We start from the raw sequence: 26958 nt of genomic DNA on the forward strand, positions 1-26958 counted from the left end.
TTTCTTTTACAAGACCAAGATGGCTAAAAAATCTAAGGGGCCTGTGTGCTGGATGCCTTACCTTTGGGGAATTACGAATGCTACATGCTGCTTTTTTTCTATTTTTTGTATTTTCTGTGTTTAGCTAGAGAGATTGCAGGCTGAAAATGCCTTGGAGTGGGACAAGAGGGAAATACTTGAAACAGAGAAACAAGATCTGGAGAGAGAAAATAGAAGGCTCAAGATCCGGGTAAAAGAAATGGAAGAGCTCCTGGATAGGAAAAATGGATTGTGTGCAAACTCTCAAGACCCTGATTTCAAGATTTCACAAATTGATCTACAAGAGAAAAACAAGGTATGGTTTCTCCTTGGACCACATGTTCTGTAACTGTGTATTCCCTACCCAACATCCAGGCAGATGCTCCCTTCACTTTCACACACCTCCAAATCTAAATATTTCCTCTTGTGCTATCTAATAACTGGTACAGCTTGCTCTTTGTTCCACTGTGATGCAAAATAATGTTGTTCATGCATCTGAAACAAAATGTGTCAAATTTGGGGTAAACATGTTAGAATATGACAAACCTCCAGTTTCAATATTTCCAAAGGGAAGGAAAAAAAAATAAGGTAAGAAAGAGACTTTTGTGGTTTTTGTTTCCTGTTATAGCTCTGTCTCAGCATTTTCCAAGCAATTGATCTGATTTTCAATAAACATATTTTTCCATTAATTTGAGCATCTATACAACAAGCATTTGTTGGTAGCTGTGGTAAGTATCAGTGTAAACATTCAAATTCAGCCGAGGCTCATTGTCTTCTGGTTCTTTTTTATTTAGTCTCAGAACAATTATTTTTGAGTCTATTATATGCATCATTTTTTTCAAATAGCTTTTACAGGCAATGGCATTTGTTAAAACCAGGATTAAATTCAAAATTTGATTTCGGGAAATTTAGGCTGTTTTGCATGTGTCTTATCCTCAAGCCATAGTTAATGCTGTAGATGGAATTTTATTTTTATAAATAGTTTACAGATTCTTAAATATGCTTTTACTGGATGACTTATAATTTGTGTGGTTAAGTGTCAGTACACTGCAAAATATATACATCTTTCCACTTTTTTCCATTGAAGTATATATAGCATCTTAATGCACAATTCTATTTTTCACTCAATTCCTGTAACAGTTTGAAAAAGTAGATTTTGTAAGTTCATATTTTTAGTTATATAAGTCATTTATACTCATATGAGCTCTAGAAGCTAAATGGACAGAAAAATTGAATTCCATATCACTTTATTATTTTGTGATTCTAGGGATTTATTGCAAATGTAAGATTAATTGCATTAGTGTTTCATGACTTGGCAATGCAAATATCTAAAGTTAAATGTTATAGTCAGTGATCATAATTTCCTATTATACAGATTCATAAACCATCTATAATAGTGTGTTTGATTCTGACATAAATACAACCGATAAACCCATAGAAAATTTTTTTGGAGATTTCTACATCTAAAAGCACAGAATTACCTCAACTATGGAATCCAGTTTGATTATAAAAATTCCTCTTTCTATTTGATTCATTTGAACAAGACAAGTATTTATTTATGTTATTCTCTGTGTCAGCCATGGATCTAGATGGTAGTAACAAGAACATTAAAGAATCATTATTCCTGCCCAGCATGGGCTTAGAGTCTGTATAGGAAGACAAACACATACATTATTAACAATAAAACATTGTGATGATTGCTAAGAATGAAGTGGAATGGAAACAACAACGAAGAAGCATTTCACTTTATTTAATTTTGACACTTTTCCAGTTAAATTAAAATGTCATAAAGTATGTCAGGAAAAATGAGGGTTGATTTGGGCCTGTTTGGAGCTGGCATATGTACCAATTGGTATGACCTGTCATCAGGGCACACTGAGACCAGACCTGGGCTCTTTGAGACCAATGTAGTTCTTCAGCCTACCATGAGGCAGAACTTGGAACGTGGGACGATTCTGGAAGTTCTGACCAAATAGAAGGTATGCTTATTGCGTAGAAGACTATAGGATTCTTTAAGTAAAAGTCATATTTTGATGGTGGGGGTAGTGTTGGTGATTTTTACCTTCTTTAATAATTCAGACTCTCTACTGAAACCCAAATAATTACTTATTATGGAACAGCTGTAGATCAAAATCCTTGATGCAACAGAGACTCTCACAGAATCTCAAAATGTCAAGATTCTGATGCCCTCAAATGCCAAATGAATCAGAGCTGTGTATAGAACATGTCAAAGGCCAGGGAATAATGTGGATTTGTTCATAACAAAACAATATTGTAGTTTTAACATTACTTCAATAAGGATTAATTTATGTATATACAAGTATCATGTCTATATACAAATACCATGTATGAATGAGTACCATGTATACATATATGAATACTACATATATATGTATGTAGGTACTATATATGACTACCACATATACATATGTACATAGGTACAATATGTGAGTTCCACATATATATATATATAGGTCTCATATTTGAGTACCACATACATATATATTTATATGTAGGTACTATATATGAATATCATGTCTATATTTATATTTAGGTACCATACATGATTACCAAATAAATATATTACCACATATGAGTACCACATATATATGTATATAAGTACCATATATGAGTATGGTGTCTATATATGTATAGACAACCCATATATGACTGAGGCAGTGGAAATGGGTGGTAAGGGATGGTGCTGCAAACACCCCACAACTATTAGGCTCTAAAAGAAATGTGAGATTTCTTATCACATGACATTTGCATCGAATCATATTTATCATCTGTTTATGGCAGACATAAAACTACCTGCTACTCATAGAAATCCCCACATCAATAGATTTTTAAAATACCTTGAGTTTTAATAATCTTCTTGTTCAATAAAATTTGTATAAATCCCTATTAATTCAAGGAGGGAGGACTTTTCACATGGTTTTGCATTTGCTTTTTTGACCTTAGAGATTTAGGGAATACATTTTTAAAGAAAATGGCTTTCAATTTTAAATTGCACTATGAATCCAAAAACAAATATCCTTCACATGAGTGATCTAATAATATGAATCTCCACCTAGTATTTGCTTTTATATACTATGTTTAGGGATATGTGCACATGAATCTTTTACAACTTAAAAAAAATTCAACAGTACGCTTGAACTTTTTGTGGACAGATTGGAAAATTACCGCTCTATGGTAACTATTTTTAAAGTATAAACCACTATGACAGATTTTTCTAGAACAACCTCTGCATGCAAATCTTTCTATTTTTTGATGCTTTTGAAAATAATGGCACTGTTCCATGGTTCCATGGCATCAGCATAACTGACAAAATGACATCAGACAAGAGAACTTCAGTGGCAGTACTGAGTGCTCTTCTCAGACTGAAGCCTGAATTTTAAATGATGGAAAAGATGTTTGAGAACTAGCTTTGTGAAAACATCAGCAAATCAAAGTGAAATTTTAAAGAGGAGAAATGAAGCTACATTTGAAACTCTGATTCTACAGCCAAGAGTAAATTATATTGGTTATGCTTGATGATTAGAATGTATATTTTCATCTACCCTTTTTTATCCACTCTTTTATTAAAAATCCACCTATACTTATGAATATGCAGATATATAAATATTGGAATAATTGATATGATTAGATATTTTTAAAAAACATTTTCAATACACTCAGAAAATTTGGATTCAATAATCTGAACTATTTGCTATAAAATGTTTTTAGGTTTCTTTTACAAGACCAAGATGGCTAAAAAATCTAAGTGTATTAAAAATTATAGTGTTATCAAAAGTGGGATGTACATGTCACACTGCAGTGTGGAAACTACTAATATATTTTTAGCTATTGCTGTTAGAAAATCCATCTTATAGTTTATAATGTATATTAGTAGAATAGTATATCTATATAACATAATTAAGTTAGTATATTTTAGAAGGTCATTTAAAATGGGTAAACTCATAACTTTAAGCAAACATAAAATGAACACATGTTAACTATTTTATTTAACCCATTAATTAATGAAGAAACCAGTAAGATATCACAGCCAGTTCAAAGGAGAATCTAAATATCAGACAATGAGGCACCAAGGAACGACGAAATGAATGTCCTTAGTAGATGCAAAACTGGCTCTTCTACAGTGGATAGGAAAATAAATTACATTGTCACCAGATGAAATTCTCCCACCTGTGCATGGACAAGAATCATTTATATTGCTATGGATTATCTACAAATTACAGAGTTGTGTATAAAATAGCTTAAAGATATTAAAAGTTGTGGGATCCTACAGATTCAGATAATCTAACCTGGAGTAATGTGTTAGACACAACTACCAGGAATATCTGTTGATCCTTTCAAAGTCTTTCCCAATTTTCCCTGACAAAATAAATTATTTGATGTGCATGCTTAATAACTCTTTACATATGAATACATCAACAAACACTTGGAGAGTGTTATTTTAGATTAGGGGCAGTCAAACTTTTTCTGTAAAGGTCAAGATTGTAAACATATTCAGCTATTTTAAACCCCACGTCTCTGTTGCACATTTAAAAAATTTTATAAGCCTTCAAAAATGTAGAAAATATTTTTAGTTCATGGTGGTACACAAAAGGTCTATTGCTGAACGTGGCTCCTGAGTCATAGTTTGGGGTTCCTGAGCATAAATGTATGGAAGGGACCAAGAAGACAAATGTGACAGGGCCAGGTACAGGGTGATGAATGACAACAGCACCTCTGCCCAGCTAGAGAGCAGTGCCCAGAAAGCATTCATACTGTTCTGGCCACACAGAACCTGCTGGGATGAATCTTCCACTTGGGTTTATAATATGGTCTAGACAGTCTACACTAAGCAATGGTAATCATTTTACAACAGTCAGCAAAGCCTCACTTCCTCTATTCTTCAGCAAGATTTCCCTGTCAATGATTATACCAGGGTCTCTTTACTTATCTTAGTTCGCTTTATGCAACCAATTCTGTCTTACTAATTTTGGGGACTTCATTGCCATTTTTGTGTATATAGCAGGGGTACAACAAACACATGTTGAATAAAAGTAAGTTGATGAACCATGAAACATCATTTTTTAACATGAAATATGTAGATGCTTATGCTATATTTCTGCTGAAGATTTCAGCACAATTTGAGGGCATAACTGGTTAGTCTTTAAAATGCAACTGATCAGTAGACATTTCTCAAATAGCCCTCTTGTTTTTTGGAAAAAAAATCTGAATTACCTAGCATTCCCATTCAAAACTAGAAAAATTATGGTTTGAAAAAATAGAGCGGTAAAAAATTAGAGTATTAGAAGTTTTTGTTTTAAATTAACCCACTAGACACAAAACTAATTCTGAGTTTAGCTGATATTAATATTTGTACTTAGCTTTTGTGGAGAGAGGTACATATTTAATAATCATTTAAAGTATATTAAATATTAATCATAAACAGAAACTATGTCAAAGGTCTGAATTTTATTGAGATTAAAAATAAACATTCTGATAATAGGCAATAGGCCTATTCAGGAATTATATATTACATCATCATCTATTTAGAATAAGCAAAAAATAAATAAATAAATAAACCACTAGATTTTCTTTAAGTTAAACAGTTGTATAGAATGCTACCATGTTATTTTATCTAAGATTCATTATCTAGAACTAGCTATAATATTATATTATTATACTATTTGAAAGACTTCTGTTTTTTGTTAGTCATTTTACATAATTGTTGGTTCAGGAGAGTTTTTTTAAACATGAGTCAAAATAAAGAAAGTTTTACACTAAGATTAAAAGGTGTAAGTGAATTTTTAACACTGAAAAGAATCTCTAATATAGTTCATTTCCTCTAATATGGGTGAAATAAATGAATGAAAAATGGGAAATAATTTATGATATTTATATTAAAAATTAAAATTAAAATAATGATTATAATCGATCCTAAACTATTTTAAAAGTGTTTAGTGAGAACAGCCTAAAGCTTTAATGAAGCTCAAAATTAAGAGAATACCTGGTGGCACCATTCTCACGAAGCCTGCTACAGTCCTCCCCCGTTTCCTTTTATTTTTTAGACTTTAACTCTTTTCTTCTTTAGAAAACCCTTTCCTGATCTACCTGACTGTATCAAATAGCTCTTGCAGTTTTTGAAATTGCTTAGTTGTTAGTGACATCATTTGTTTAGTAACTCTATGTGTGCAACTAGGAGATTGATGAGGGATTGCTTCTCTTTTGCTAACTGATATATCCCTACAACCTAGTATCCTTCCTTTCTCATACTAGGCCTTCAAAAACATTAATGAAAGGAATGAATGTAAAAAAAAAATGGAGGGATATGTAGTATAATATAAGCAATAATTTGTCCACATGAGTCATAATATTAGAAAATTAAGAGTGAATTATTAGTTTTCATAGATGCATTGATAGAAAACTAGACGCTAGAAGTCAGTATGAAGAGGTATCTAGTATTAACATACAAGGGAGGCACAGATAGAAAGGAGTTTCAAGGAAAAAGGGTAATTCTTAAGTTAAAGAAAAAAACATCTTCTCCAGGGTTTGGGAAAAAGAAAAATCACTATAGGTACCTTGCTGAGCTTGAACCCTTCTTATGCTCTTATCCCTCCCTTTTCTCCCTTTGGTTCATGTCTTTGAATGTTCAGGAAGACAGAGAAAAGATATGAGAAGACAACTGGGCGGAAGGGAAATGAAAAGTGGTGTTTGTACCCACTATAAAGAGAAAGACATGATAACCAAATAGAACAAACACACAAACTTTAATATTTATCAAGACAAGTCCTGATTTTGCAGTAATGAAGAAAAGTAGAATTGCAATTCCCAGCCATTATTTTTTATATGATATCTTCCATATAAATGCTGATTTGCTTCACCCAACATATGGCACAGGTTCTTGTTTGTAATGACTTAATTCTTCTGTTGATATGCAGTCCATGTATTTCCTATTGCAAACAATACTTTTTCAAATGAAAAGTTACTGGGAAAAGTGGCTCATGTCCTTTTGAGTAAAGCCCCTTGAAGCAGTCTGCACGCCTCTGTTGAAGTGTTTCAGAAGCTCGTTTTCCTAAATCGTTCTGGCAATGGAATCCCTTCATTATTCAGGTTACATACAGAAAGTGAATGTGACAAGGCAGTAATTGATGTGTCTCAGGAAAATGATGAATTAATCTAAAAGTTGAAAGGCCATTAAAGTCAATTCCTAATGAATCTGCATTACTGACAGTGGTCCAGATTCAGGGAATGGCATTATGTTTATTTTGTTTAGTAACTTTGGCTTCAGAAATATTTTATTTTCTTTCAATGGTTTAGCGGGCAAACTTATGGATTGGTTGTTTTCCCTGTTTATTATTTTTCTTCCAAATCCTACTTTTACTCATAAAAATCATTAGTTAATTTAGGAATAAACAATAATCACATACATTTTTGCTGTTGTAAAATAGAAATTAGTTAACACATTGACTGCCATACTAGAAAAAAAAAATTTCCTTGGGGCCATGGTGTTTTATTGTGAAAATAGAATAAAAACTTCAATAAAAAAGATGCTTTCTAATTTAATGAGAAATTTGTTATTTTTTATTGTTTTCTGTGCATGATTTATACGAAATTAAATTGTCAACATTAATTGTAACAATAAGAACATCAACAAATAAGGAAAGATGATCGAAAGAAAAAGCAATTAGTTGTAGGTAGGAATACGTCATGGGATCTGTTTTTAAAAGCTCTTTTTAAAAAGATCCTAAACTACTATTTTCCTTTCATAACATTTATTTCTATTTTTTTCCAGATATTAAAGAAAGTTCTAGATTTACTAGTCTAATCATTTCTATATAGTATTACCAAAACAGATTGTTTATTATGGAGTCAGATTCTACTAAGAAGTATTTTAACATATTTTCATTCAAAAGGTAAAAGCATATACATTTGAGTAAATGTTACATGTGGAGGCATCTCAGATGGTCTTGTCAATAAAGGGATGTCACCAATTATTTTTTTCAATAGGAAATAACATTGTGGATGAAAAAAACTCTGACTCAAAGTCTACAAAATATAATATCTGGGTTGTTTTTTTTCTTTATTAAATAAGACCTAATTGCAGAAATCCCAGAAAAAAAGTCCTTGAGGGGATGCTGGTAAGTAGATTATTTTCTATAAAATGTTTTATTTAAAAGACAGGGAAATGGAAATGAACAGTAACCCTCCTTAGGATCTTTAGATAGTACAGTGGAATTGGCAGAAATTTGACTAGAATTAAATTAACTTGCCCAAGATCTAGTTCATCCTGGTAAAAAGACCTATGAAGACATGACAGAATGATGTAATTTTATATTGTTCCCCAAAGTTATAAAGTTTTAGGAATGACCACAGAAAATATAGGATGACCATGGGTCACAAGGAATGTCTAGACTGATAGACGTAGATAGGGGTGTATGCTGAAGGTACATGGAACATATGGCTCCCAAAAAAGAAAGTTGCCTTCTACCTAGAAGTAAAGTAGGAAAACAAGACCAGTTCACTGTAGAAATAATTAAAGCTTAGTACTAAAATTTCAAGAATTTCAAAAACAGCATGAGAAGTTAATAATCATCTCTTCATCCAAATTATGTTGTTTTTAGTGCTGTCTTTGGCGTCCTCTAAACTCTTTCTTCTTCAGGCATTATGTTCACTTTGAGCCAGGATGGGCACTGTGGCATGAGAATCAATGGCTGAGATTTTGAGATTTTGAAGATGAAAAATGAAAATTAACTCTAAGAACCAAAATGTCAGGATAAACTTATATAGTAATATTAACTTAATACAATTTTGGTTTTGTGAAAACTGCTACCAAACTCAAAAAACATTTCGCAAATCTCTACAAGAACAATAGTATGACATAAACCAAACTCACTACATTTTTCTTTGCATGCACAAAGCAGTCCATTGATCTCATTTACTTACTTCACGTGTCTACTTGATTAAGTTCAATTTTGCGATTTGGTTCTGGAGAGAAGAACTTCTACAAGTTAAGTTAGTCCTATACAGTGGCAGCTCTAGGTTAGAAGAAAGCAGCAAATAACTGATTTTATTAAAAATAAAACTTTATTAAAATATTATATTTTGATAATCAGTAAAACGCTACTCCCTAACTACTGCTTTAGACAATTGGATATAAAGGAAAACATGTATTAAAGCATTTAAGCTCTGTTTAATGCTTTTCACTCACCCACCAATCTAGCCCCCTGGTTCTCAAAATGTGTCTAAACCAGCAGCATCAGCAAATGCAGATTCTCAGGCTTCACCCTTGACCTACTGAATCAGGAACTTTAGGTGTGGGGCCTAGAAATATGTTTTAACAAGCACTTCACGTGGAATCTGTCACCATATAGACATTGAAAACTACTAATCTAGCTTTTATACTTGCTCTGAACTTATTTATATGATGACAGTGTCTTGAATGTGCTGTTAGTATACACTCTTTTCAACCACTGTTTTGGTTGTTTTATCATCCAATAAAAATGGCAAACAGTGAATGTTTTTAACTCATATATAACAGGGAAATGGGACCAGAGGCTGGAAAACAAAAGAATGAAGCTCTTATCATAGATCCATACTTAATATTTGAGTGATTTTGGGCAAGGAATACTCTGTAATGCACTTCAGTTTCATAATTTTTGAAAGAAGAGTTTGGAATAAACAGCTGAGATCTGTCCAACCCCAAAATTCCACAATCCTATTGTGCTTTCCAAAATTGATCTATGGAATTTAGATAAATGTCACTAATTTGGGTTCATGAGTACAGTGTAATATTTCCTTGGAATTTCAGTTTGTTTTTATTAAAATGGCTATTGGCTTCTGATATAGCTTAGTGTACTCTTTCCACTTGCTGTATTTATTTCTTTTTAATTCACAAAGTTGAACTTAATATGTTCTTGACATAATTGAGAGATTTTTCATTTCATATTTCTCTGCTACTGGCCATTGCTTTCTGTTTCCCCTTCATTTTATTATGCTTACTTTAATGGTATTTAAATACCCACAGCATTTGGCAGCCTTTCTAATTCTCTCTAAATTATAGGAAAGCAGAAGAGAGGAAGCATCAATATATCAGTAACTAGCAAGATTCATCTCTTCGCTTTTTAACCAACTTTGATTTACTTTTCTATTACATGGCTCCTTTGTGTGTGTGTGAGGGTGGTTCTACTTTAACGCAAGGTGAATAGGAAGTCAATATAGTTAAAGAAAGTGTAATTATAAATCACATTTATATTTCACATTCGGTTCCTCTTCTATTATTCTGAAATCATATTACTCTATGTGCTTCCAGTAGAAGAATGAATTTAAATAGAGACAGTGTGCTTTCATAAGATATTCTTATCTCCTGCAGTGGTGTTTTTAAAAGTCAGATCATAGTCCTATCTCTACCAGATAGGGAGCTTTCTAAAATTAAAATTCTGAATTAGTAGGGATGTAACTTGGCACACGGTGTATATATGTTTTAAAACAAATACACAGGTGATTTTTATGTGCAATAAAATTTGGAAAACCACAAGTCAACACCAATGTCCTCAATATAAATTATAATACCCTTTGCAATAATTATAAATGATTTTAGGTTATAGCAGGTCCTCAAATAATGTAATTTTGTTATACTGTTGATGGGAAAAAAATTGATTCCTAGATGGGGTCACTGTGTGGAGTTTGCATACTTTCCCTCATCTACACAGGTTTCTCCCCTACATCCCAAAGCTGTGCACATTAGGTTTGTGGGTTTGCCTAAACCGTCTCAGTCTGAGTGAGTGCTGGTGAGTGTGTGAGCATTCCCTCTAAGGGAAGGGCATCCTGGCCAGTGTTTGTTCGTTCCCGCCTTGTGCCCTGAGCTGTCAGGATAGGCTCCAGCTACCCACAACTCTGAACTGGAATAAGACGGTTGGAAAATGAATTAACGAATACAAATTGTTGTAAAATAAAAATTCATAAAGTATAGGATTAAACATGTAGGTGCACTGCAATAAACTATGACGTACAAATGCACTCAGCAAGCTCGCCATATTTGTGGTTGTTTCCAAATGCATGGCAGCAGGAGGTGCTCTTTACAATTTCCACTTTGCAAACATTTATTCCTTGATTTAACCCCCCACCATTATGACCACCGTCATTAACTGATTCATCAAAAATTGGGTAATTATCTTTCTTGTTTTTATTAATCTTTCTTAAATGTGTGTATAACTCATATTTATTTCAATGTTTAATATTTGAAATGTTTTGGGTCTTTATTTAGAAGTTTGGTGATGTTTTTGTGGCCAGAAATATGCTGTAGGAACTTAATGGTTGTTTATATCAATGAGCCTATGGTAAAATTGGTTTCATTATACTTTGTTTCAATTAACTCATAGTTTTTAAGAACCCATCCAAGATGGATTCTCACTGTATTTCTGATTTGGCATTATTAAATAGTGTGTGTCATGTGTGTGTTTGTGCAGCTTTAGAGAGGACAATGATTGTGATGCGTATCTTTTACTAATGGCGATCTCAGATGATATATTTTCAAGGATATTTTATATAGTTTCTAGCTATATTTAAATAGATATTACAGTTAAAATATATTTTCCAATCTGCTATTCTCATATTTGAAACTCTGGTTCTCTTTGACCTGGAGTCAAGTTGGTGGCTGTTTAGGGGCGTTGTCCTTGACGGTGTCTGGGAAGAGCAGTGAAATGTGAGAAGTCTACCAAGCCAAGGTGAGGCAGGTGTGGAGAGTGTAGCATATGGACAAATAATTAACTGGCTGAGTCTGTATTGCAAGAATAATTCTACCTTAAGCCAGTTAAAATTAATTATTCTACCTTACCTTATGCCAGACACAATTAATTCAGTTTTTTCCAAATAAAAGGTTTGTTTGGCACAATTTGGGTGGATGTATTAATAGTTGAAGTGTTTTTTGCTCATATTAATGAATATCTCATAATTATACTTTGCCCTTTGGCTGTATATGTGATATAGAAAAAAAAGACATAAAATTTGAATTCACAAATTTTTAAAACCCAGATTTGTCCTTTTCTCCAGAGAATTAGTTGAGTCTTACTGTTTTCTAGTTTTATTTGAATGAGTTATTACTTTTAATCCTAACTTGTACTGTATAAGCAATGCCTCTCTCATTCCTCTTTGTATTAGATTTGTCTTGTCCACATTTTGCTTATTAGGCATGTAGTCCATTTTAAAAAATCAATTTCAGTCAGTTTTTAGCTTTAGAAGTTGTAAAGGAAGTATTGATAAAGGTTTTTTTTCAAACTGAAGTAAAATGATTTTCATTTTTTCCTATGATGTACAGGCAGTATGAGTTTGCAAATGTTGCAGTCCATCTCCTTACTTGTTTCCCATGAATTTCTACCATATGAACAAATGAAGAATAAGACATAATTTTATAAAAGGTGCAATTTATCTCATCTTATCTATTGCAGGTAGAAGAAATTTCATGTAAATTCAGATAGCATCTTCTCTTTCATTTGTTTATTAATTTATTCAACAAATATTTCCTTAACACTGAATCACTCAGAGTTTGGTTGCAGAAAACAGAGTGTAGATACAGGACAGAAACATATAAAATACCAAGAATTAGATGATTTGGAAGACCTGGGGAAACCAAGTCCTCATTGGGCATGTTGGGATGACTCCCAGTGGACTATCTTGAGTGAGCCTGAAGAATGGATACCCTCTAGGAAACAGCAGTAAGATACAGGGCTCAGGATGCCACCGTTCCATCTGCTGGCTCTGTGACGACGCCGCCTTAGCTACGACCTGGGGATGAGGAAGTTTCCCACAGAACTAGGCCTGCCAGCCCTTTGACTCCTGTTGCCTCTTTCTACTCCAGTCAGTTCCCAATCCAAGCCTTGCCAGAGCACATCTCTTTTCCAGCATCTGGAGCTCTCTCTTAACTGGAGCTCTAGCTCAGGAGGTTTGGGGAAATGTAGATGTTCAGCATTACAGTAGGGAACACTAGAAGGAAGCTAGAACAGCTGTGGAGGAATGTTTCAGGCACGCACAGTGTAGATAGGGGCTATAATGCTGGCAAAATATGCAATGTAACTGCTGTCCCCATGAGGGTTACAGTCAAGTGGAGAGGACTACAACCAATCAAATCATCAGCAAATAAGCCAGTAGTGGTGACTCTGTTCAATGATACAGATTAGTAGAGTCACAGCATTGCTTCCTTCCAGGAAATGATGATTCAGACTGAGATCAGAGAGATGAGAGGACATGGATACCTGGAACAGAGCAATGCAAGAGCATTGCATCCAGAATGGGCTGAATTAGGGAGGGGCCTTCCTTGTGATCAGTGGGGGTCCAAGGTCCTGAGAAGAGCCCTGCATCTTTGGAGAGAGGAGCGAGTGCAGACATGCTGAGGCAGAGCCTGGGAGGGCAGAGGCGCTGGCCTCAGCCGGCTTCCCAGGCCAAGTGGAATATTTCTCTTCATTTGAAACCAGTAGGAAGCAAGGAGATGGCACAGTCAGGGATTTTGAAATAATTATTTTTTTCTGGAATCAGGGATCCAGATACAGCAGACTTGTGTGTCAACCTCCCACTGTTCACAAAATCACCATCTTTCTTTCTTTCTTTTTTTTTTCCGACACCATTTTAAGTGTTTCAGGGTGGAAGGAGAGCCCTGGCTCCAAGGAAGAGATACTTGGAAGTGAACAGGTTCTGGGGCTCTCCAATCTGCGTCCACTGCCTTACGGTCCCCTGGGTGGTGATAGAATTTCCAGAATTCGATGATTGCTGGTGAGCCTGGGGAGCTGCCACACTCAGCAAAAGTTCATGTGCTGTGGAAATGACAGGGAAGAAACTGAGAAAACAGTCATGTGATCTTCTAAATCGACTTCCAGACTACTTCTCGGGAAGGATCTGGCTTTTACACTGAGCTAGTGTAGCTAAGGGAATTGTCGTGTTGTGACCTTTTCTAGTGGCTTTATCTTTAGGTTTTGTTATTTCTCTCTCTCCAAATTTACTTGCGCTGGGATTAAAGTACCCTTCTATCTTGTATTAAGGACTTTATCCATCAATTCAGATTATTCTTGGTGTATGCTAAGGAAAGAGCTCAGTTTCTTTAATTATCAAGCCTGCATCAAATTATTATTTTGGATGTTTGCTTTTAACATCCTCTGCAAAATACTTGCAGATTATTTATTTACCTAAGAAGTGCTACATTTTGCTCTATGTCTTTGTCTGTTTTTATTCCAAACATGCTCCACTAAAGTCATTATTTTCCACTTTACCATAGCAATGCAAAGAGTTATTTTTACTGGAATACAACCTGAAAATAAACCTTACTTTAAAAAGAAAATGAACAAGGTGGCACTTATTAGAAGTGTGTGTGCCTATGGTAGACAGATTAATGGCTCCCAAAGATATCCACACCTTAGTCATTGGAACCTGTGAATGTGTTACTTTATGTGATGAAAGGAATTCACAGGTGGAATTAAAGCCTCTAATTAGTTGACATTAAATAGGGAGATTACCTTCATGGGGCCAATGTAATCACAGGGTCCTTAAATGTAGATAAGTAAGGCAGAAGAATTGGTCACTGAGATGCAGAATAAGAAGGACTTGATCTGTTGTTGCTGTGTGAAGACGGTTGCTGGCTTTGAAGACAGAGAGAGTGGGGATGAGCTTAGGATTTCAGGATGCTTCTAGAAGCTGAGAAAGGCTCTTAACTGACAGCCAGCAAGGAAATGAGGACCTTAGTTTTACAACTGCAAGGGACTAACTTCTAACAACTTGAATGATCAAAGAAGCAAATCTCCCCTAGAGCCTATAAAAAAATGCAATTTTAGCCAAATGAGAGTTATGCCAGACCTCCAACCTCCATAATCCTAAAATAAATTTATTTTGCTTAAACCACTGTTTGTCATCATTTGCCACAGCAAAAACTAATACAAGGCCACTACTCTGAGAGTTGGATTTGATTCTCTGATGGTGGCTGGGTCCAATGCCGTTCGATTTGTCTCATAATAATCTTGATTAGTGCCATTATAAATAGAATTTCAATTAGTAAGATAAGGCCAGTCAGCATTATTGACCTTAGCCATGCACCCCAGGATCCTGGACTCACCCTACTTAGTACTTGAGGCTAATCCCCAAGGGGAGTAGTGGGTCTTATTTCACATAAACATTTGCACTTCTTTTTTCATAGTACATATGCACTGTTCCACTTGCCCTGTATTGATCCAGACACAACAGGATGTATTGATGACCATATATTCTCCTCCTTGTTCAACTAGGATGTAGACTATTGATTGTTTATTACAACCTATACAAGGGTTGCTGAGCTTCTAGGGCTTGTGCTGTCTCAGTGAGGGCACAGATTGCTCCAATTTGGGATTTGTTGTTGACCTTGCTTTGGGTCAGTATTACATTGATTGGCTTAAGCTCACATGAACAGAATCACCAAATATTTGCAGCTTCAATAGCCATGCATAGCATAACCCAAGGCCAACTGGGGGCCAGCAGAAACATGAGTTTGTATCAGTCCGAATGAAATAAGTTTGTCCCAGTCCTTGTGTCTGTACATGCACAAGGGAAGTCTGCCTTCATGAGCTGTGTTTGATAGTATAAGGCACAGTACATCAAGACGTGCCCACATGGCTTTTATGTTTTTGTAAGACCAAGATGGGGAAGACAAACACTGCAGTGAGTCATATTTTCAGCTGCATCTGCTGCTTGACTCAGGTGAACCAGGTGATTGTTTTTCCAGGCTGTGGTGCTGAATATTAATCATCTCTCTCTCCCCATGCCACCTGAAGTCTCGGGTGTTTCCTCTTCAGGTGCGGGGGGTTGCTGCTCTCCCAGGTTTCTCCTCCATGAACATGTGGTCTATTTACTGAAACCTATCCTCACCTGCACCCAGACATTTTGTCCAGGTGAATCAGGGTTTATGGAGCTGGAACACAAACAAGGTTCCTATGGGGAAATAAGTTACTTGCTGAGCACCTGCTATGAACCAGTTGCTTATATTGGTTCTATGGGTTTTTCCTAACTATAATCTTGACATATAAATTTTATTATTGATACTTTACAAATGTGGAAGCTGAAAGAGAGGTTTAGTGATTTGCTCAAGCCTAACATTACTAAGTCTTCCAATCTCTGTTGCCTTTGCAGATGGTTTACAATCAAGAAATACTCAATATATTAAAGTGAATGAGTCAGTATGATTCAAAACCCAATGTTCCTTCCCTTATACCATCCTGCCTTCTACTCCAAATAAAGGACAATAGAGAGCCTCTGTTAAATTAAAATATATCCAAAGACACACAGAGTATTTTCTTTTTCTTTTTTCCCATTCTGTTTTAATAAAAACTTAGAGAATCATTTAACTCCCAAGATGATTTTTCCAGATATAAAAATATATATCCCATGGGCATAAAAATGTATATAATATGTATATTTATTATGAAATATAGAAATCAGCCTATATAAAATTGTGTATGCATTTTTATATTTCTACAATAAATACCTATGCAAACTATGCAAAGCATATATGATGCTAAAATGATAATTTTATTTTATTTAATAATTAATTTTATAAATAATATTAAACAATTTATTATTTAATAAGAAAATAGCTTTCACATGTAGTATGTACAATGCTTTGTGCTAGGTACAGTACAAACATGGAATTACAGAAATTTGTAAAGAGCAGTTTTTTTCATCATCCTCATCTCATAGATGAGAAACCAAAACGCTTTTGAGGTTGAGTAACAGTCAATAAGTAAAGGAACCGGTATTCCAACCTGAGTTAGCACTGAAAAGTGAAGAAAAGCACTGTTTGAGTCATGTTGTCTTCCTGCAAACCAGAAATTAAAGAGACTTTAAGGAGACCCTGGTAACAGTTGTATTAAGCTCGTTGTCTTTATATCACCTAGAAAACAGTATCACACATGAGTAGTCTCCAACACAGACTGCATCCCATCCTGAGACATGGTGAGCCTGCTCTTGCAGTAGATGGATTCATGAAAATGAATATGTGCATCCTAGGGGAAATGCTTTTACTTTATTAACTGTGCAAGGGATCTGTTGCCATCGTCAACAAAACTTGCTGTTTGTCCCAGAGCTACTTCCATACAGTGTTGTTTTGTTCCATGTTTATTGCTGTGGGTGGCATCATTGCCAACCAAGAAATTCCCCTAGGAGTGAAGTTACTGAACTGCCTATCTTATGGTAATTTGTCTTAAAATTTCTGATCCTGTGGTACAGTCTCTCCTTCTCTGCCCCCGCTCCCTGCTGCCTCCCAGCACTCATCAGATCTATTTTTAGGTATCTGTTTCTCACTTTTTCCTTATACAGCCATATATATCTAGCTTTGATTGGTGATGTCAACAAAAGAGTAACATCGAAACACTCTGGACTCTTCACTTTTCAAACTGGAAAAAAAATCTCTATGTCCTGGGCAGGGAGGCAGGCAGGTGAAGGGGCTATGACTGGTAGGCCCCCCTACCAACCTCTGACTTTGACTCCAATTGCCATTTGCACGTAAGCCTGTGCTAGTTCTCACTCGAGGCTTTGGTCAAGCGTGAAATAAATTGATTATTTTCTTGATCTCGCTTAGCTTAGCCCAATTGTACAAACACTTATGCCCAGTGGTTCTTAAGTTTGAGTGAGCCACCCGAATCACCCAGAGGGCTTGTTAAAACAGAAATTGCTACTCCTTACACCCAGATTTGCTGATTGGCAGGTTTCTGATGGGACCTAAATAGTTCTAACAAGTTTCCAGGTGATGCTAATGCTGCTGGTCTGGAGACCACATCTTAGGAACCACTTCTACATATTAAATACTAAGGTACTCAGAGAGGAAGCGTGGAAATATCAGGAAGGACAAATATTCTCAAAAATTACAGTTCTCTGATAATGCTATAGAGAAGCATTCTATTAAGTCTTCCTATCCTATCACCCTCCACAGCTTCTCTGAGAAAACTATATTTTCTACATTATAAAATACATAGAAATACATGAAAACTATATTTTTCATTAGTTCTCCACTGTAGCTTCATATTAAAATTGTTGGAGAGATTATTAAGAAATACTCAGATACTACTTCCTGGAGAAACTGATTTGATCAATCTGGCCTGCTGTGGTGGAATTAGCATTTTTTATTGGCCTCTCTCTCCAGGTGATTCTAATATTCAGCCAGGGCCAAGAACCATGGCAAGCTCAAAAGGGGCATTAGCAAAGCAGAAAAAGGAGCACCAGGTCAGGGATTTGGTTTTGCCTTCCTTCATCTCAGTTTCTTTTCATGACATTCTTGACCATAAAGCCTGCCCTCTTTTGCAAGGTTAGTAACACCTCTGTGTTCTTATTTCATGAGTATTTACTTACTGTGTGCCAATGCTTTCTTAAGCTATGACATAAATTGTTTCATCCTATATAAAATAAAACCTATATTTCATCTTATATATTTTGTGTACTTATCTATAATTCAGATGAGCAGTATTAATTTTTAAAAATTGGAAGGAAGATGCTACTCTGAGCTAGTCTATGGGAAGATATCACACTGGTCCATGTGTAGACACACCAATTCTGCCGGCCACAAAGCCCGCTGATGAACACTGAATTGGGAACACCATCACAATACACACATGCTAGTTCTAATAACGCAGTTTTTGGTGGTAGCATGTTATCCATAAACAATCTATGAGACACTTTTAAAGGATTAATAACAAACCAACTTCTTATTTGACATCTCTTTGCTTTTTATAAACAAATCATTCAAGACAGAAATATTCCAATCAATATTATATTTATAAATTAATTTTAGAGTTTCCTCCGACAAGAATAATAAATTAGCAAAATATTGTGAAAATTGAAATCAGAATGGAAAGAAAAAAGGCCAAGATTGATAGATGATGGCTTCTTCTAACATTCAGTAAGAAAGGTGGTAGAGGAATATTTCATGATCCTTTCTTAATGTTGGATATCATAAAAATAGCTATAGCAATAGAGATTATTTTTAAATATGAGAGACCAAGGAAAACTTCAAAATGTAAACTGAAGAGGTAACTGAGAGAAAATATCAATATATTTTAAAAATATTTTAAACTGTTTAATCAAATACAATCTCAATATTTACAATTTTATGTTAACTACTACTTCTGCCTTTTTAAATGTCTGTTATGTTTTTGTGCCAGCAATGATGAATAAGATTATGAGTTCAAATACCTATAAAGATTTATAAAACATCCATTAAGGCAAAAAAGAGTTGAAATTTTCTATTATCATTTTTTCTTTGACTCATTCTTGTTATCTACTTTTATAAGTAAAAAAATGATATTATCTTAGAGGTAGGAGCTAAATAGACTATCATTCTCTTTTAGAAACAACTACAATAGACATAATTGTTTAATTGATTTGAAGTTAGGAGATGTCTCAGTGTTATTTCACATACATTAAAAGTCATGAATATCAATGGTAATATTAAAATATTTCCAAAGTGACTATTATTGCTATCGTTTCCATAAATGGCTTTTGTTATTATTAAGTTTCATCATGTAATGAATATCTTGGTGGCATTGATTTTTTTTTACTTATCTTTTTGAAGATAAATTTTACTTTTGAAATAATTTTCCTTTCAGGGTTTGAACAAATTTAATTTGTGTTCATCATTATTCTTTACTCTTTATTTAATAAAATACAGTATAGACAGACAATTTGTTGCTAATTAAAATTTACAAATGATTACCTTGAGCAAAAATTGTAAAATTAGGTATAAATGAATCAGGAAAATACTATATTTTAGCTCATTCTTTAGGATTTTTACATGTCTAATGATATTCTTTAGCCAAGGCTTGATACAAAGCTCATATAATATGTGAGAAAAAGCTTAGAGTTTGTTTGAAACTTCATTTATATTACTGGGAAATATTTGAGCCTAAGATAATGGAGTCAGTTGTAGTGGCAAGTAGCATGATGCGGGAGAAAGAATGTGGACTTCAAATTTAGATGTATATTGGTTCCAGAATCAGGATAGATTTTTAACCTCATGAAGTCCAACATTCCTGATTAAAAGTCCTCATAAGAATATTGTGAGCATTAAATAATATGTATATAACACATTGACAATTCTTGGTACATGAAAGTTATTTCATTGAATTATTTAAGCATTTAATTATTAATTCAACAAGTATCTTAATCACAGCTATAATGCAAGGGTACTCTAGTAGGCACAAAAAATACTATATTAATGAAATATAGTTAGTTTCTGTCCAGTAGAGTTTAGACTTAATGCTCAACAGTTTTTAACTCCTCTGTTTCCTGTCTTCATATACTTAGTCTATTTTATTCATTATATGATATCATATTTGTTGAAATTTTCCTACCTGAGAAGTGACCAAATAATTCTCAGAAGTGATGTTGACAAGTGGTTTGTAGTTTTAAAATTTCAATAATTGTATGTTATATAATATCAATAGTTAATACAATTAGGTCGTCAGCCAAGTAAACATTTTTGGAAGTCAACTACTCTCCTAGTTTCTGTGTATATAGTAGTAACCAAGACAAAAATACCCTCATGCGTTGTAAAGCCCACTGGAGGGAGGCATCTTACATAATTCCAGATAACTGAAGGACTAGGAAGGAGTATTCAGGGAGAGAACAAAGGGAGGGTTGCTTATGTAATTGTGTGAAAGTGGCACTTTTTACAGAAGTAAATGAGATTACATACAATGGGAATGCAATGGATTTTTGCAGAGGGAGTGTTTGTGTGTTGGTGGGACAAAGGGAGAATCCATCGAATCACTTTCAAATGGGTTTGATTTGAAGCACACAGAGCATCTAATTTGCAGATATTAAATGAGCAGTTAGGTAATAGTTAAGAACTAAAAATTGGGATTTAGTATGAATTTGGGCTTCTCCACCTGCTAAGTGCAATTCTGGGCACCTCTTTTATCTAAGCTTCAGTTTCCTCATTTGTAAAATGGTGATAATAATCATGCCTACTTTATAGGACATTCAGGAGGATTAACAGATAATTCAGTAAAACCTTTTATCCTTAAGATTGAACACTATCAGTTATTGGGGTGAAAACATTTCAGTTATTAAGTTCTGGATTTGAATATTAAGTGATCTGGGCATCAGAAACATTGTCTAGATTATAAGTATAGATTTCAGAAATTAGACTCATGAGTGACAATCCTATGGGAAACTGAAAGGCTGTTAATTAACAGTGGAGGAAGAACAAATAAGAGACTGAGATTGATCCTACAGAAATATAATCATATTTGATGATGACTTAGAGAAGGTAGAGCTGAGAAACAAAGCTGAGGAGAGACATCCAGAGGAATAGGAGGAAATCAGACAAATGTGATGTTTCCTGAAAATGGAGATTCCAGGCAGAAGGAAGTGATAGCCTCTGCCAAATACTGCCTAAAGATAAAATGATGAATAAAATATATTCTTTGGATTTACAATATGCAAGTTGGTTGTGATCTTGGTGAGAGCTTGTCAGAGGGGTAACAGGCAGAAGAAACCAGATGGGAGTGGAATAAGGATAGATTGGCACGGAAGGTGAAGAAATGGAAGAAACTGTTATAGACTACTCTTTTAAGACATTTGATTATGAGATTTTCAAAAAAATGACAAATATAATAATACTTATAATTGGGTAGTAGGGTAATTTTTGTTTTTGTTTCTGTTTTTGTTTTTTGATTAGAGAGACTTGAGCCTTTTTAATGCTGAGGAGCAGAGTAAAACTGATGTTTTTCTGAGCAAGTGGATTTTGAAAAAAACATCTGGGTTTTGTATAAAGGGGAACAACAGATTATTGTAGGGCAAGAAAGTCGAAGTGTTGAAATGGCGAGTCCTGGTATCTTAGTTCAATAATAAAAGAAGTAGTGGAGAAATTATAGGGTGGATAGGCTGGAGGTCACGATGACGTGGCAGAACAGGTGCGCTTTTCGGTGGTGGTTATGGAGGCAACAAGCAGACGGGCTGGAAGATTGGTTGGGATTTTGTGCCCAGTGACCTATATAGGATTCGAATCAAATATATTTTAAATCATCACAACTAAAGGTCAGGAGTTATAAGTTATATATTTTACACCTGGAAAGATGTCGAAAACTCAGTTTCAGTTTTATTAGATTGGAGCAGAATTCTCAGTAATTTGAGCAGAAAACGTGGCCTAACAGAAGCCCTTCCTCTCTCCCAAATTCCACACAGCAGGAGTGTCAAAGTTAGTAAAGGCTTAATTTCACCCTTCAGTGTCTCCTAAGACTAAAATCTTCAATTTTGACCAAATGGATGGAAAGGTTGTACAGAATTTTCTACCTGAAATGGAACAATTTTATCCTTCTGCTGAGTTTTCCACTTTAGCAAAGCATCAGTTTTCCGACAGACTGCCCTTGCATTGGTTTTACTGAGGAAAGAAAACAGCTTTTATGGCAGCCCCCGCTGCTGCTACACTCTCTCAGCTTCACTTTCCCCGTTGGGGAGGCAGAAACAACAGGAGGCCTGAGACTGGTAAACCTTAAAAACGGTACAAAATTTAAATTGGAATTTTAGTCTTCTCATTTTCATCTTGCTTAAAGTTTCTTGGTAGTTAGTGTGTCCAGCCATTTCATCAACTTAATTTCATTCTTAATTTTCAAACATTAACCATCTCAATAACTTCTAAGTATTTCTTGGACAATGAATTTTTGTTAATTTGGTAAAATATTCTTGGACCTTACCTTTGTTATATGAAGAAGAAGAGGAACATGGTTTGGCTACTAAAAGTAAACAAATTATACATATATATGCACATACTACATATATTTATGTGTATGTATATGTAATATACATATATAAATATATGTGATATATTTAGAATCTCCAACTCTGCCCTATCTTCAACACTTTTATGATAAAATTTATTATTGTGAAGAGAAAATAGTAAATTATCACACAATACTAAGAATAAAAAGTAAAAGTATTTGCATTGCCATGTATACTAGCATCTGTTTTTTGTTTATTTTTTTGTTTATTTCATTTCTCCTCTAACACCAGAAGTTTTCTGGGACTAAACTTTGATAATCACACAGATCTTTCTGGAAAGATTTACAAGCAAACAAAGGGCAATGCAATCCATAAAGGATCCAGATACTCTGATTCACAATTATTTGATAAAAGCATGCAAGATGTGTGTACCTACGTTTATAGGCTATTCTTTATTACAGGTGTTCTCAGGATAATAGCAGAGGCAGATTTCACTGACTTACTCCTTTAATATTTTAATATATGGCAAATCATTAACAGTAAGTAGCACAAGGAGAATAATTTAGTCAATGGCACCGTAGTAGAAAAGTAATGAGTGGATGACATGCAGTCAGGTGTGCAATATTTGGTTATGCAGGTTGGGTTGTGCAGAAACACATGGCCTAGGTAAGAATGGGGCTGAAATTAAGGATGTGCTGAATTCCTTATGTCATGGACTCTGGTCTTCTGCTCCATCTCTGCTGGGGAATAACTATTTTAAACTACACGAAGCCAGTTATTTGCATAACTGGCAAATTGTATAAATGTGAGGATCAAAAAAATGTTAGCACTGCTTGAAAAAATTTCCTTTGAAAATTTCCAGGAATCAACATTTAGGATGGTTGCTTTAATATTCTATATCTCACAAATGAATCTATGGTTACTTAGCGATATTTTATTAGAAAAGACTGCTTAAAAATAGATGGGAATAAGGTGCAATGTCAGGAAACCTACAGCAAACACAAGATCATGATAGCAGTTACATGCACACATACACACATTTTTCCAAACGAACAAGTGATTTATTTGAAAAGTCAACTTTATTTAAACTATTAGAGAACACCTAAATTATTCTTATTTTACTTTTATAACATGCCTCATTTAGAGGCATTATAGGTAAATTTAGTTTTTTTACATTGAAATAATGCAAACATCTTAAAATTTAAGTAGATTTTACATTTTGTTTTTTAGGCTATCACAGTTTCCTTAGTCATAATGCAAACTCTATGCAGAGATTTTTCTTATACTTAATTTAATTAGATACTACTTTTGTATACTTAGAAAATCAAAGAATCATTTTTATTCAATAATTTTTTCCCCTCAGGGACATACGCATTAGAGCTGAATATATTTTTCACACCCATGAAGCCAGAATAGATGAATTGGGAAATATGCCACTCCTCTCCTCCAATTAAAAACATGACATAAATTATCATTAGTTGAAAAAAATTCAGGTGAACATTCAGTTACCTACATTTTTCAAAAATTAAAACAATTGGAGGAAAACATTAATAACAGAATTTTAACTGGCCAAAGTAATAAGAAGTAGTATATAACATTTCATTACCTAATTAAATATATCTGAGGACAATTTGTATTCAAGAAGTATTCATTATTCATAACATAATTAAATTTAAAATTATAAAATAATAATTATTGTTATTTTTCATTTATGTAACCTAAATTAAATGCTGCATTTCATATTCTAAAACTAATTAATGGTAAATGCGAACTTGAAGGATTCTAAGTTTATTTAATTTTGATAGACTTCTGCATTTTTGTGGAAACTCAAAAGTAGACTATTTGGATTGCAGAATATATTTACTACTACGTTCATTTACTTTGTGTTTAAAGTAAGCAATATCTGCTCTTTGAATATATTATGACGTGCTGAATGGTTTGCGAGAGTCAGCTCTGAGGACAGTGAGATAATGAGGTTCCAGGCAGTAATTAAGCTTAGCATTATAGCCCCCACCAATCCCTTGTATTTGTTTTAGAGGGAATTCTAATAATTGAGTAGATAAACTTACATCGTGATGACATTGTGATCAGACTTTGTTTTTTCCAAGGCAAATATGATCTGAAAGTCACTATTCTATTGTCCACAAAAATTATTTACCTTTTGTTTGTCATTATAGAATGAGGGCTCTATCATCTATTATTGATTTTGGCCAAATGTTGGATTCTCTAGCTAAGAAGGCAAGGTATTTATTGCACTTTATATAAATACATTTTAAGACATTTGTACTTAGGATAGGCTAAACTTCTAAACATATTGGATCCAAAATGTATAATGACTCAATATATTGAAATTAATATTGTGCTCATTTAGCAGTCTTAGACCGCGAAACCTCATTTTGTTGTTTTGTGATTTTGCAGAGCATGGATTCTCAATGTGAGGATGAAGACTGTTTTTGTGTGTTGGTCGTGGGGAGGCTGAAAACAATTTTAGATGTTTGTGGTCCTCCAAATGGCCACAGTACGTAAACAGATATACAGTGTACCTATGATATTAAAATTTTTATGGGGAAGGAGGATTTGGAAAAAAGATGTCTAAAAAGACTGCTTGGGAAAGATAGTAATGGGGGCAGGGGGTGTTGAGAAACACTATTCTAGGGCTTTGTTCTTGTTTTTTGCTTGCATCCCGCAGAAGATGATAGAGATAGAGGAATGTATCCTTAGGAGGGCTTCGTGACCAAGCATGGACATAGCAGGAAACTCCCACTCATATTCATTGGCTAAAATGCAGTCACATGACCATAGCTAACTGCAAGGGATTCTGGGAAATGTAGTCTGGCTGTTGGTCCAGGAACAAAAGGAAGAAATTCTGTTAACTATCTAGTATCTTTAAATTCTAAGTCATAGATGTGTACCTATCACAAAATGGGTATTTAGTGAATATTTCCTGAACTGTTTGTTGAACTGATGTGTGGATCTCTGTGTCAGCTCCTTCTAACGTAACCCATACTCCATCTTTGTAGATCTTGTCAGTGAATTTTTGAAAAATTATGGAGAATTATAAGTACGTTTCTCTTTCATGGAATGAATTCCATATAGCACTATAATTCATATAGTTCTTCCTAAGGCACATTACAGCCTTGTTTTTCCATTTAAGTAAAACATCTCCTCATCCTATCCATATTTTACATTTTCTTTTCAAAAGATTAAAACTCTAATAAAATTACCCCGATGCACTCAACATGCAGACTCTTACTATCCTTTTATTAAGTGGCACTATTAGATAATTCACTCCACAAAAGTACATAAATCTATGACTAATGCTGAATCCTTTGAGCATATAGTCTTGATAATTCTGTTGTATAGTTTTGCCTACCACAAAATAAATCTGTTTATTCAATGACCATATTGACAACATTATTTATAACATAATCTGGTAAGTTTGATTTCCATTCTTTCCAGGTCAAAAATTCAAACACCGTTTTTTCAGTATTGCAACTTTGAGATAGTAAGGTCTTTCTCAAAACTAGACAAATGGAGATGACATATCAGATAATACTAAAGGAATTTAGTAATGTTTGAAATAAAATTAGTGGAATAAGAATTCTACTACAAAGAAGCATAAATATTTCAGCCTAACTATATTTAATGACGAATTTTTGTATATTTGTTTGGCATATGAAAGTTTCCAGATATTAAGCAATTATAATAAATATCTGTCTCTTGGAAATGTATGACTCTAGATTTTTAAATTTATTACAAGTAAAGAAGGAGACATACTTGTTTTTCATTTATTTTATTTGTTTATTTAGCAATAGCCAAAAGGATTCCACAGATAACTCCACTTTTAAACCCAGCTGTTTCTTTACATTAATGAATCACATTACATGTAGGGAAAATCACCTCATGAAAGTGAACAATTTTTCATAGTCCATTACATGAAATGCTTACTAATTCTTTGATTATGTATTAATTTGCTCTCGAAAGTTTCAAAAAAGAAGCTTGTTATATACGAGTTAATGAATTCTCAGTAGGAGTGATCACATTCCTCATTATATAAGATTTTTCTTAACTGTTATTTCATTTAGAAACCTGAAAAAGAGCTTTATGGGTAAGCCCATGTTTAAAACAGACTATGCATTAACCTTTATAATGGCAAATATAATGCCACTTATTTTTTAAAAAATCTAAAGAGCCAAATTCATTGTTTCCCAAAACATTTCTGTACTA

At 34.0% G+C, this 26958-nt stretch overlaps 1 protein-coding gene across 1 annotated transcript in view; it reads left to right on the forward strand.

Moving 5' to 3' along the window:
* CCDC102B (coiled-coil domain containing 102B) overlaps positions 1-26958 on the forward strand; it is a 223938-nt gene that overhangs the window by 121566 nt on the left and 75414 nt on the right. Inside the window, exon 4 of the mRNA XM_012657576.1 lies at positions 125-334. Within this exon, the coding sequence (XP_012513030.1) occupies positions 125-334 (210 nt within the window). The remainder of the gene's footprint in view (positions 1-124; positions 335-26958) is intronic.

Source organism: Propithecus coquereli, unplaced genomic scaffold, assembly GCF_000956105.1.
Source record: "Propithecus coquereli isolate 6110/MARCELLA unplaced genomic scaffold, Pcoq_1.0 Scaffold55, whole genome shotgun sequence".
Lineage (NCBI taxonomy): Eukaryota > Metazoa > Chordata > Mammalia > Primates > Indriidae > Propithecus > Propithecus coquereli.